General features: G+C 47.9%; 1 protein-coding gene across 2 annotated transcripts in view; it reads left to right on the forward strand.

Moving 5' to 3' along the window:
- Positions 1 to 13,275, forward strand: part of ASIC2 (acid sensing ion channel subunit 2) — a 1,146,249-nt gene that overhangs the window by 1,128,661 nt on the left and 4,313 nt on the right. For both annotated transcript variants that reach the window (XM_063599139.1, XM_003818011.5), the window contains exons 4-8: positions 2,273 to 2,423; positions 4,684 to 4,740; positions 6,652 to 6,805; positions 9,361 to 9,452; positions 12,996 to 13,075. In XM_063599139.1, the coding sequence (XP_063455209.1) occupies positions 2,273 to 2,423; positions 4,684 to 4,740; positions 6,652 to 6,805; positions 9,361 to 9,452; positions 12,996 to 13,075 (534 nt within the window). The remainder of the gene's footprint in view (positions 1 to 2,272; positions 2,424 to 4,683; positions 4,741 to 6,651; positions 6,806 to 9,360; positions 9,453 to 12,995; positions 13,076 to 13,275) is intronic.

Raw genomic sequence — 13,275 nt, forward strand, 5'->3', positions numbered from 1 at the left:
CAATGTGACAAGCACATCTAAGAAAAATATATTCCTAATATATTATGGTGTAATAATGAACCCTCCTTCCTAAGATGGAAAAAGGGAAGATATCCTCTCTCTCCAGTTTTATTCCAACATGATACTGGAGTTTCTAGCTAATACAGCAAGGTAAGAAAAAGAAATAAAAATAATAATAAAGACTAGAAAGGAAGAAGTAAAACTCGGCAATAAAAAAGAATGAACTACTGATACGTGCAAAAGCATGAATGAATCTCAAAAACATTATGCTAAGAGAAAGAAGCCAAACACAAAAGAATGCATACTGTCTGATTCTATTTATATACAACACTAACACAGGCAAATCTAGTTTATAACAACAGAAAGCATATTGGGGGTTGCCTGAGGGTTGGCAGGGAGGCAGTGACTGCAAATAGGAAATTCTGGGGGTTCATGGAAATGTTCTATATCTGATTAGGGTAGTTGTTACAAGGGCGTATACACTTCTAAAGATTTATTAAATTGAACATTAAAATGGATGCATTTTATTGTATATAAATTATATCTTCTGAAGTTGATTTTAAAAAATAGAAACCATTAAGAAAATGAAAAGGTAAGCCACAGACTATAGGTGGTATAGACAAAATATTTACAATACATGTATCTGACAAAGGACTTGAATCCAGAATATATGAACAACTCTTACAACCCAAAAGTAAAAGTTAAAAAATAATAATTTTTAATGCACAAAACACTCAGACATTTCACAAAAGATTATATATGAATGACCAACAAACACATAAAATTGTGCTCAAAATCATCCGTCAGGGAACCACAAATACAAATGAGATGCAACCATACACCTACAAAAATGGCTAAAATCAAAAAGGTGGACGAAGTCCAGATTTGGCATGGATGTAGAGTAATGAGAATTCTCAGACACTACTGGTGGAAATATAAAATAGAAGAACCACTTTGGATAACAGTTGGGCAGTTTCTTATAAAGTTGTGCCTATACCTATCTTACAAACCAGCTGTTCCACTGCTAGCCATTTACTCAAGAGAAATTAAAACATATGTCCACAAAATGACTTATGTATAAATATTCATAGGAGTTTTTTCATGATTACCAAAAACTGGAAACAATCCAAATGCCCATCATCAAGTGAGTGGATAAGCAAATTTTAGTGTAGTCATACATAATGCTGGAAAACTATTCAGTAATTAAAAGGAAAGAACTCCTGGTGCAAACAACCATGTAGATGAACCTCAGAGACATTATGTTGAGTGAAAGAAGCTAGATGCAAAAGAGCACATAGGGTAAGCTTTCATTTATATGAAGTTTGAGAACAGGCAAAGCCAACCTATGGTGAGAGAATTCATAACCGTGATTACCCAGGTAGGTTGGGGACTGATTGGACAGGGACAGAAACGAACTTTCTAGGGTGTTTAAAATGTCCTCTATCTTGGTTGGTGTGTTGGTTACATGGGCGAACACCTTTGTTAGAATATATTGAATGGTACACTTAATATTTATACATTGTATTGTGTTTTTATTCTTTAATCTTGAAAAATGGATATAAAGGACTCAACACCTAGAAAATGCTCAACAACCATTAGTTCCCTCATCCTTCACCCTTCCCACTAGGCAAGTACCATAGATGCTATGAGAGCATTTATGATCACTGGACCTCTGAAAATAGGAATGTAATTTTCTCCAAAGGGAAAAGGTACCATCTACAGCATGACTTGGAAAGTCTCTCTAGTCCAGGCCCAGGACTATAAATAACAAGGATAGTGCCTAGAGCCATTTCATTCTGAATCTTCCTCTGGGTTTCGTCCTCCAGGTCTAGGTCTGGGATTCCAATGTCTTAAACCAAGAGGGTGGAATTTAGTTGGGTCTTTCCAAGAGATGCAAGATGGCAAAATGTGGAAGTGGGAAGACATGGTGGGGGTAAGAGACTCTGAGGAGAACCGCATTTATGGGAAGATTATAAAAGATAAGTTAGGGTGGGGCTTGATGGTGCCCATCTGTAGTCCCAGCTACTAGAGAGGCCGAGACAGGAGGATCACTTGGGCAAAACCAGCCTGGGCAACATAGTGAAACTTTGTCTCTAAGAAAAAAGAAAAAATTAAAGTAAGGTAAGAAAACTAGTATTGGAGCCAGATGTTGAAGGTCTATAAAGTTAATGGTATTTAAATGCTCAATAATTGTTTGTTGATTGAGTAAGTAAATGAATGAGTTACGGAGTCTGTTGAGGCTGACTGCCGCCCCCTCCTTCCTGTCTTGCAGCTCACATACCTGCCCCCACCGTGGGGTGAGTGCCGATCCTCAGAGATGGGCCTCGACTTTTTTCCTGTTTACAGCATCACCGCCTGTAGGATTGACTGTGAGACTCGCTACATTGTGGAAAATTGCAACTGCCGCATGGTTCACATGCCAGGTCAGTGCCAGGGCAGGGTGGCCACAGGGCCCCTGGGATCTGCCTGGGACCCACCTTGCATTTCTCATCCTAATGGGAAACACTTCACCCACTTCGCTGGGATCCAAAAGGATGATGTTCTGGGAAGACTCTGTTATTTGGTGCCTATTAAGAGGGCAGGTGGAAACTTCTGGTCCAGCAACCAAGGCAGCATCCTGGTATCCAGAAGCATCCAGTGTTTGGGGAATGTTCATCCCAGTGTTCAATGTTTGCCAGTTGTCTGCTGTTCTTACCTCTGAGAGTTTAGCGTCCAGATAACTGGATGCTTGCAATTCTTGCAGCTCGTGTAGTACATGTTTGAGCATCCAGATGTTTCTTTCATCCAGATGTTTCACTTTTTGTGTCCAAATGTCTAGCACTCCTTCAAATGAGGCAAAAGTCTATTGGCCAGCAAATAAATGTGCACATAATGACACCTCTGTTGTCAGACTAACAATGCATGTGGCCATCTCACACAGTTGGCTTATCAGAGGCTGAAGTGCAGAGTGGAAAGCTGATCTGGGGAGGAAGAGCGCAGTGTTGCAGCAAGGACACATGAGTGGGGCCTTGGTTTCTAATTCAGGCTCTTCCACTCATTTACTGTATGACCTGGTTACTAAACCTCTCTGTTCTCACGTTTATGATCTTTAAAACACAGTCAGCAGCTGTTATAAGGTGAAAATTAGGCTAGGATATAAAAATATTTTGTAAACTATAAAAGTCAGTGGTTGTTATTTAGCATATTGAAAGAGGGAACCAAAAGTCATGCTGACTGAAGACCTACTATGTGCCGGGAATGTTGTTATTATATTTAGTAGCTGTTATTTCATGGTTATATCATACTTTATTCAATTTTACTTAACTAAATCCTTATACTGGACATTTGGTTCATTACCAATTGTTTTCTGTGATAATCTGTGCTGAAAGGTGGGCCCAAATCTAATCAGAGTCCTCAAAATCAATCCCCCTTTTCTAGCCAGGGTCAGAGGGAGATGTGACTATGAAAGAAGGGTCAGAGAGATGCAAACTTGTTCACTTTGAAGATGGAAGAATGTGGGTAGTCGATGCATGTGGGTTGCCAGTGAATGTGGGGGTGGCCTCTGGAGGCTGGGAAAGGCGAGGAAATGAATTCTCCCCTACAGCCTTCAAAAAGAACATCGGCCTCCCACCCAACACCTTGATTCTGGACCAATGAGACCTATATCTAACTTCTGACCTGCTAAACTGTAACATAATAATAAATTTGTATGTTTTAAATACGAATAATAATAAAATGGCCTCTGAGCTTCCTAGAAAACAGAGCAAACAGGGAAACATGTCATTTAATCTGTTGTTTTTGGAAAGGAGAAAGCATACTGACTCTTCAGCTCCGAAAAAGGATTTGGGGAAAATGATAAGGAAAAAAACATGGTGGACTTTAACTTTAGAGCTTGGTAAAAGAAAAGAAAAAATCCTGGGTTTCTACAAAGAGATCCCAGCAAGGAGAATCCAGTACTGGGGAATATTACTCACCTGATGCTCAGACTAGGCCACCAGCCAGTGAGGTTTTCCCCACCAACCCTTAGCCAAAGGCAAGCAGTAGAGGTGTCAATCACACCCCTGACACTAATACTGACATCTCAGTTACTAATGTGGAATTATGAACAAAGCAATGAAGAGACACAAAACAACCCTTGTTCCCATACAGCAGTGTGGTTGTGCTGAGAAGAGCTCCAGGCTCTGGATCAGACTGACCTCTGTTCAAAGCCCACTTCCATCACTACTAGCCTTGGTGTCTTGGGAAGGCAGGGTGCTTAAGCCTTAAAATTATCATGGGTAAAACAGACACAGTACTTCTGACTTCAAAGGGTGCCTGTATGGGTTAAAGAAGATGATGTATAGCCAGGCTTACAAGGTGCTTACCACCACCTCCCTAGTCTCAATCCTCAAGGCGAGCCCACCTGTCACCCACGGGAGCTGGCTGGACCTACACAGAAACATGGGAGAAGTTAGCCATACAGATCCTACTGTCTCCTGCTCAACGAGGTGAACAGCCTGCCCAAGCTTACATAGCAGATCAGAAGCCAGCCTTCCAGCTCTGGGGTGCACTGTGATCCAAGGCTCCCTTCGAACTGCCCACTGGCAGGCCGCTGCCCCTTCAACTGCCAGGAGGCACCCCTTTCCCTAAGCCCAAAGCAGAGGAGGTGTTGCTGACATGAATGTTCCTGCCTGAGTAACTCTGTCTGGTGTTTCTTCTTTGCAGGGGATGCCCCTTTTTGTACCCCTGAGCAGCACAAGGAGTGTGCAGAGCCTGCCCTAGGTCAGTACTCAGGGGACAGATGGAATCATGGGGGCCGGGGGCCTGAGACTGAGATCAGGGAAATCATCTGGGTTTGGGGAAAGATCAAGTGGAAGAAGGAATGGAGAGAGGATGAGAAGAAAGGGGCTGGTCGGGTGGAGTTGCTGCAGGGATGGGAGAGGGAGATGGAGAGGAGGAAGAAGAGAAGGTTGGGAAGGGAACTGGTGCAAGAGGATGAGGGCTGGAAATGGGACTGGGGAGAGAAACAGATATGGAAGGCGGAGATGGAGAAGGAGTGGGTTTCAGGGGAAACAGAGGGTGCTAAGGAATGCAGGGGAGAGGACAGAGGTGGAGAGAGGATAGACAGTGGGCAGCCAGGTAGGCATCAGAGGAGCTTGGCAATACCTCCCCTCACACACTCTGATGGTGTCTACGTGGGGAGGCCAAGGTGATTCTGAAGTCCCATCTTTCTTCTGCTCCATTGAGCCTAGGGGAGGTGGAGGAGGGCTGGAGAGGTAAAGTCAGGTTTGCATTCCATGCGTGCAAATGGAAAACACAAAGCACACTTCTTCCTCCTGCCCGAGGGGCCTGCGGGGGGTCTGCCAGTTAGAAGACCTCTGCTGGTTCCCCAGCTGGAAAACTAGGAGGGAGGGAGAGTGCACAAACAAGCTGCAGCCCCAAAGCTAGGCCCACTCTGCATGCTCGCCTCTCTCTGGACCCAGGAAATGGCTTATAATCAAGACAAGCAGACTTTTTAAACAATGTGCCCTCAAGTTCGTTCAGCATCTGCACTTGCTGGAGCTAAGTGAGGCAGTGCTGGCCTCAGGTCCAGATACCTCCAGGAGGACTAGAGAGGGAGGGCAGGCTGAGAGGAGAGGGAGTGACTTCTGATGTGTGCAAAGACTCAGCAAAACCCAGGGTAGCTGGAAACACTGAGGTGGCTAGAGGAAAAAGGGAGGGAGGTGTTAAAGAAAAAATCACTCTGACACTAGTTAAAATGGTAAGGAAGTCTTTATTCAGGGCAATTGCAACAGGTGTCAAGAGTATCACAATAGGGGAAACAGATGGGACTCAACTGAGAATTCAGCCAAGACAGCTGGAGATTCATAGCCATCAAGCAGAGCGAGGACTCAGTAGATGGAAAATTACCCAGAGAAAACATCAAAGTTAGGGGGAAATCTGCTAAAGGCAGGCCAGGGTGATCAGATATCAAGGGTGGGGGATTCTCTCTAAACTGACTTTAGCAGGATTCTTGCTAAAACTGGGCTAGGCCCGCCCAGCATGGATGGGGGCCAAGGTCAAAGCCTAGTTGAGAACAGGGTTCTGAAGAGCCTGGCTAAGTTTGATCAGGGAGAAAGTCTTTGTCAGAGGGAAATGATGCCTTAAACTTTATGTCTAATTGGAAGAAGAGAGGAGAGAGCAGGAAGGGTTCCAGATGCAGGGAGTTGCCTCCAGGGAAAGAAATGAAGGATCTTTGCCTGCATCCTAACCCACCAGGCAGAGAAGGTGGGCACTGGCTATGAGGGAGCCCCAGCAGGAAGAGCAGAGAGCCCTGGGTTTCAGATACAATGGTCTCCCACATTTGCTTTGATGGTGGATCATTCTCTGTGGATGAGAATACTGAGGCTGGGAGCAGGGAAGAAAGCCATGAGAAGCTGAGGACACCAGGACTCTCTTGGAGACCTCTGCAAAAGTGGTCCCATTTCAACAATTTTTAAAGAGTGACATGACAGTTAAAAGAAGCAGAAGGAAAACAAGATCAACCTACAGCAAAAGCCCAGTTCCCCTCTCTCCACAATCCCTGCCCCTCACTTTCCCCAGACCAGTGCCCCTTCCCAGCTCACTTCTCAGCTGCTAGAATCCAGCTACTCTGGACCCTTAGAAATCCCAGTCCCCACACCTGACTAAGCCCCACCTCACTCTCCCCTCCAGGTCTGTTGGCGGAAAAGGACAGCAATTACTGTCTCTGCAGGACACCCTGCAACCTAACCCGCTACAACAAAGAGCTCTCCATGGTGAAGATCCCCAGCAAGACATCAGCCAAGTACCTTGAGAAGAAATTTAACAAATCAGAAAAATATATCTCGTAAGTTTAGTGGGCATGGTAGGCAGGGGGAAGGGGGAACTGGGTAAGGAGGAAATTGGAGGCAATCAAGGAGGAAAGCAAAGATAAGCGTTTGGTTCAAGTTAGCAAACATTAATTGAACACCCTCTGTGTGTCACGCTCTGCGCTCCATGTTCAGAATACAAAGACAAAGATGAGTAAGACACAGCCCCTGCCCTTAAGGAGCTTGCAGTCTTATGGAGAGACAAGTACACACTGAATGGTATATAGGGTGACTTTGGCTATCATAGGGGGATGCATAGGGAAGGAGAGAATGATGGGTTAGCTGCAGCTTGCAATGAGGTGACATCAGGGAAAGCTTCAGAGAATTTTTTTTTCTTTTCTTTTTTTTTTTTTTTGAGATGGAGCCTCGCTCTGTTGCCCAGGCTGGAGTGCAGTGGCATGATCTCGGCTCACTGCAAGGTCCATCTCCCAGGTTCAAGCCATTCTCCCGCCTCAGCTTCACGAGCAGCTGGAACTACAGGCGCCCACCACCATGCCCGGCTAATTTTTTTGTATTTTTAGTAGAGACGGGGTTTCACCATGTGTTAGCCAGAATGGTCTCAATCTCCTGACCTCGTGATCCGCCCACCTCGGCCTCCTAAAGTGCTGGGATTACAGGTGTGAGCCACCGCGCCTGGCCCAGAGATTTTTTTAAAGGATGTATAGTTTTCCAGGCAGACCTTGCACGTTCTATTCCCTCTGCCTAGAATTCTTTTCCTCCCAGCCTCCACCTAACTGGTTCCTCCTTAAGCAGATCTCCATTTAATGTCATCTCCAGCCAGACATGGTGGCTCATGCCTGTAATCCCAATGCTTTGGGAGGCCAAGGCAGGAGGATTGCTTCAGGCCAGGAGTTCAAGCTCAGCCTGGGTAATGTAGTTAGACCCTGTCTCTAAAACAAATAAAAAATAAAAATAAAAATAAAATTGAGGTTATCTCAGGCATCTAGATGAGGTGCTCTCCTGTTATTTTTCTCTCAAAGTCCTCTGGTGTTTTCCTTTATAACACCACAGTGTGTAATTACATATTCATGTTGTGTTTCCTTGTTTATTACCTGTCTGCCCCACTAGACTGAAAGCCCCTGAGGGCAGGAAAGTATCTTTTTTGTTCTCTGTTGTCTGCCAAGTTCTAGTGGAGCATATGGCACAGAGTTGGTACTCAAAAACATGTGTTTTAACAGAATAAATGAATGGAAGCATGGGAGAAGTGGGTGTCCTAGGCAGAAGCTCAGCAGAGACCATCAGCACAGGGCAGAAGAGAAAACTTCAAAGGGGAACATGGATATGTCAGAGCAAGAGGGTCTTGTAGGCTGAGCCAAGCGGGTGCAGGGGGTGGGCTTTATCCTGACAGACTAGGGATCCCCTGAAGAGCTTTCAGAGGTGAGTGACAGACTCAAATTTGCATTTTTGCCCACTGCTCCCCAATAGGACAAATGCTGTCTGATGATGGAAATGTTCTGTGTCCGCAATGCCCAGTGGGGTAGCTGCTAGCCACATGTGGCCAACGAGCATTTGAAATGCAGCCTGTGGCTGGGGAGTGGAACTGTAATTTTATTTAATTTGAATCAAGTTAGCAGTTTTAGAAAGATCCTTCAGGCGGCGATAGAGAAGACGGGGGAAAGGCAGATGGGAAGAAGGGAACTGTTAGGAAGCAGCTGTGGCAAGCCAAGCAAGAGAAGGTGATACTTTGAACAGCTGCCCTGCGAGCCCTGCTCACAGAAAGAAGAATCTGCTCCTCTCTTCGCCAGCCCCTCCCTCTTGCCAACACCGTCCCCAGACCCCATCCTGGGCCAGCTTTTGCTCAGTGGGTTGAGAACAAGGGGCACTGGAGGAATTGTGAGCACACTGGAGGAGACAGGAATTGTAGGGGATGCCAGGCCCTGCTGCTTGGCAGACAGTCTGCAGGCAGTAACGACTTTTACTGCCGAGATGTGTCTCACTCACACACCTGCCCAAAGGAGCAAAGCAAGCCGCGGTGCTTCTGCCAGAACACCCCCCAGCCAGATGTAAGTTTGCTCCCTACAAACCTTCTTTGACTTCTGGCAATTGACTCAATAATGCCAGAGCAGGGCCTCCCACCAGGAGGAGCTTGTTATAAATACCAGTGGGAATTTAGGGGGCCTCAGGAGTGGGCAGGGGCTGCCCATGAGGTCAGCTGGAGCAGGCACCCTAGCCAAGACAAGCCTTGTCAGAAGATTAATGAAACTCACCTTCATGTTGAGGACGAGGCAGGCCCTTTGGAGGCGCAGAGGCCCGGAAGCCAGGCAGGACTCCTGCATAGGGTGCAAAGAGAAAGCAGGGAGACAGAAATAAGCAACAAAAGGAGGCAACTGATGTAGGCCTCCAGACCCGGGCTGGGAGTCAGGCTTCTTGGCTTGAAGCCGCAGCTCTGCCACTAACCAGCTCTAACTTTGGGCAAGCTGCCTCACTTCCTGGGCCTCCTTTTCTCCATCTTTCCATGGGAAAGCTGTATTAGATGCTCCCTGTGAATGCTGATAGCTCTAACCATGTATGGTACTGACTATTCTCTCTGCAGAGAGAACATCCTTGTTCTGGATATATTTTTTGAAGCTCTCAATTATGAGACAATTGAACAGAAGAAGGCGTATGAAGTTGCTGCCTTACTTGGTAAGTCGGTGTCTATTGCACAAATTTCCACATCTCATAGAGGGTGGGAGGGAGGGAGGATGCACAGGTGGATGGGAGGCAAGCAGACAGACACATAGCCTCGGAGGAGTCTAACCTTTTGATTTACTAATAATTACTCCCTGTTTCCTTGCACTGCTCCTCTCCCAGAATGGAAAGAACCCCAGCAGTGGGGTGGAATTTCAGGCCCAATTTATTCCCCAATCTTGGCTTCATTTTCCCCATCTATGCAATGAGGACGGTCAGCCTAAAGGTCTCTCTGGGCCTTTCTAACCCTGCACTCTTGGAATTCATGGTCTTCTGCCCCAGCTTGCAGTCAGGATCCTGGGGCCATGGAGAGGGGGCAGAGGTATCAGAAGGAGAGAAGGAGGGAAGGCTGAACTGTGGGTGGTCAAAGGTGGGACCTGGGAGGTGAGGGCCCTGATGGAACTTCACCCCAAAAGCAACATTGCTGCATCCAGAAGGCCAGGTGTTGCCCCCTGGACTGAGAGTCATTTGTCAAACACAAATGAAGGGCCACTCTCCCCAGGTATCTACAAACCTGCTGCCACCCCACACAAGTTCGCATGAGCTCCCCGGCCCCAGTGGCATCTGATGGATACAGGCAGCTAATTTCCATCCTAACCCAGCCCAACCCAAAACTCACAAGACCCCTGAGAGTGCACAGTTAAAGGACTTGACTCTAGAGCCCTTCTCTCAGCTCCCACTCACTCTCAAGAAAGGATCTGATGCCTGTAAACCAGAAAGAGAAATAGCTGTTGTCTCCCTGAGCTGAACCAGGTGACGTTAGCATTTTGGAAGGGGCAGGTGCCTCCTACCTGGCTTCTCACACCAGCTATGAGAATATGGGCAAGTAGCTTTACCTTGCTGAACCTCAGGTTCTTCATCTGCAAGATGGGTTTAATAAAACCCACTTTATGAGCTTGTTGTGATGGTTAAACATGATAACCCCCTAGCCCAGAAAAGGTCCATAAATAGTAGTTTCTGGCACCTGGACAATCACTATGCCAGGGACCCAGGGCTCAGCTGGTGTGTCCAGGGGCTGGCTAAGCATTTCTACACTTTCTCCAGGAGGCTGGGGACTCCCCACCATAGCTCGGTCCCAGCTGGGTTAAAGTGGCTGTCACTCAGCCTCAGAAGTCATTGTGGCCAAAGGTACTGAGCCAAGAGACTCATTCCCTTGGCCCCACCAGAGACATAGACCCCTCACTCACCCCTGTGCTGGCCTTGCCCTTTATTTCCATAAAGAGGACCCAGGACAGGCCTCTTCCTACCCCCTGCCCTCCCCCAGCATAGGCTCACAGTCTTTCTCAGTCTCTCTGCTCTATGTGCGTCTCTTTCTTTCTCTCTCTCTCTCTCTCTCTCTCTCACAGATCCCTCTCTCTCACAGAGAGAGAGAGAGAGAGAGAGACATACAGAGCAAGAAGGGCCTGAGCTCTGAATTTGTCATGTCTGCATCAGATATGAGGATGAGCTTGTTCAGCATCGATCGTGTTCCCACCCAGAATAGCCGGCTGAGGAGCTCATGCTGCCATCTGGACCTCCTGTGATGAGAGCGTGTGCCGCTTGCAAACCCTCAGCCATCAGGCCCCATCAGGCCCTTCTCTCAGCACCACGCGGCCCTTTCTCACCTCCTGGTGTCCATGCACGTGCACGCTACACACACTACCCACAGCATACCCAACCCCAGTCTGCACACACATGCACCAAACCTACAGGTTCATGCACCCACGGTGGTCCAGGACCACACACACAAATGCACACCTCTACAGCCCCACGTGCCAATCACACAGCTACAGAGACACATCCGTGCACACAGCCCCCACACACCCCCATATACACACACAAGCACACCCACACTACACACGCTCGACACACTCTGCTCACCTCCACAGACCCACACTCACACACACTTAGACACACTCAGGGTGCCTAGACAGGGAGAGCCACCTACATAAAACCATAGACAGCCAGACCTCCTGCCTGCTTTTATACAAATACGTGCACACACCCCGGACCCTGGCACATACCCCACACTATACCACTACAGACTCACACTGCACACGTACATCACACACCTCCCCCGACACACATATCCATTAGAACACAGTCCCCAAGAAGCCTCCATTAAAGACATGAGAGGGAGCGGTGATGGGAAAGGAATGAGGGAGAGCCAGTTTGAGGCCAGCACCGCGTTCCACTGGGAAGAGCCTTCTCCCCACCATCTCTGTTGTTCACCTGGGCATGTGGGTGCTGGGCCCCACCCAGCCATAAGCTGAGAAGGAGTGGGGCAGATCTGCCTACCAGAGAGTTCTCAGGCCAAGAGGTCAACCTGGCATCTCCAAGGGAACTGTCCTGCCACCCCCAACTGTGCCCCCCAACCCCAATTCCCAAACCTCTTTCCAGAGACTGAGAGTCTTAGAGATTAGGGCTGGAAAGAACTTCATAGTTCATCTCATCCAACCCCCTCCATCCTGCCACCACCACCAAATATCCTTTGGAGACAAAGCTCCTGAGAAGGTCAGGGCTTATGAAAGCCACACAACCAGCTGGTGGCCACTCTCTGGACTCAGAGCCTCAGAGCCCTCGGCTCTGCCACACTGCCTCTGCAGCAAAGCATCTTAAGCTTTTGAGGACTCAGAACCCCTGTTAAAAACTGATAATAGCTATGGACTCTCCTGCTACAAATGCCCAGGCACACACACATTTTGCATTCAATTTCAGGAGAGTCTCCAGCCATCTGAAGTCCTCCCAGGAGAGTGGTTCTCAAACTCTGGTGGGCCCGAGAATGCACCTTACCCCCAGCGGGAACTTAAAAATCCCGACATCCAGACCCCAACCGCAGAGGCTCTGATTCTATTGGCCTAGGTGTATCCAGGCAGCAACACTGATTACAATTCTTCCAGGAGAGTTGGATGCAGGGGTATCTGAAGACAAATCCAGAAAAACTTTGAATAATGGGGGCCTATAAACCCCAGAGTAAGAACCTCGGCTCTAGAAAGAGTCAAAATTGCACACTAACTTTTGGATGGGGGAGAGAGGAGACACCTATGACCTTATCCCAAGGGTGGGAGGTGCCCTAAGGTGGCCCTGAAGCCCATGCCGTGATTGGGTTAGGGGAGCATCTCCTCCCGAGACTCCCACCCAGGGCACCTGTCACCAGTCCACACACATCCTAGCTCTCTATTCTCCCTACTCCCAGCCCAGAGTCAAAACAGGACCCAATCGGTGTGGTTTTGAGTGTAACCGAACAACCCCGTTAGCCCTGTGGGTCATGAGATCTAGTCTAAGCCCTTCCAATAAGCCACCAGCTTAGTCCCCGACCCCACTGAATGCTGAAAAATGGTAGCTCTCAGAGCTGTGCCGTGAGGGAAGGAACTGCCAAAGGCCTGGACCTCCCACAACAAGGCCCAGGCTCCCCGTGGAGGGGGCGCCATTCAGAAGGTCTGGGTTGCATCTCAGTCTGTTCACCCTTCCTGGAAGCTGCATAAAAGCAAAGCTTTGGTCTTTTCCCTCTCTCTCCAGGTGATATTGGTGGTCAGATGGGATTGTTCATTGGTGCTAGTATCCTTACAATACTAGAGCTCTTTGATTATATTTATGAGGTAAGATTTGGGATTCCCCACAGGGAAATGACCGCATGCTGGTGCCCTCATCGTGCCCCAGGTTCAGAATCATGGTAGAGGGAAGGCGGTGCCTCTCTCCATGCAGAGCCTGCTTCCCCTCCTGTCCACCAATAGAGTCGATCACTGAAGCCCAGGCTCTGTGGGGCAAGGGGGTGGGAGGTTTTTGGGGGGCGGTGGAT

This window comes from Pan paniscus, chromosome 19, assembly GCF_029289425.2.
Source record: "Pan paniscus chromosome 19, NHGRI_mPanPan1-v2.0_pri, whole genome shotgun sequence".
Classification (NCBI taxonomy): Eukaryota; Metazoa; Chordata; class Mammalia; order Primates; family Hominidae; genus Pan; species Pan paniscus.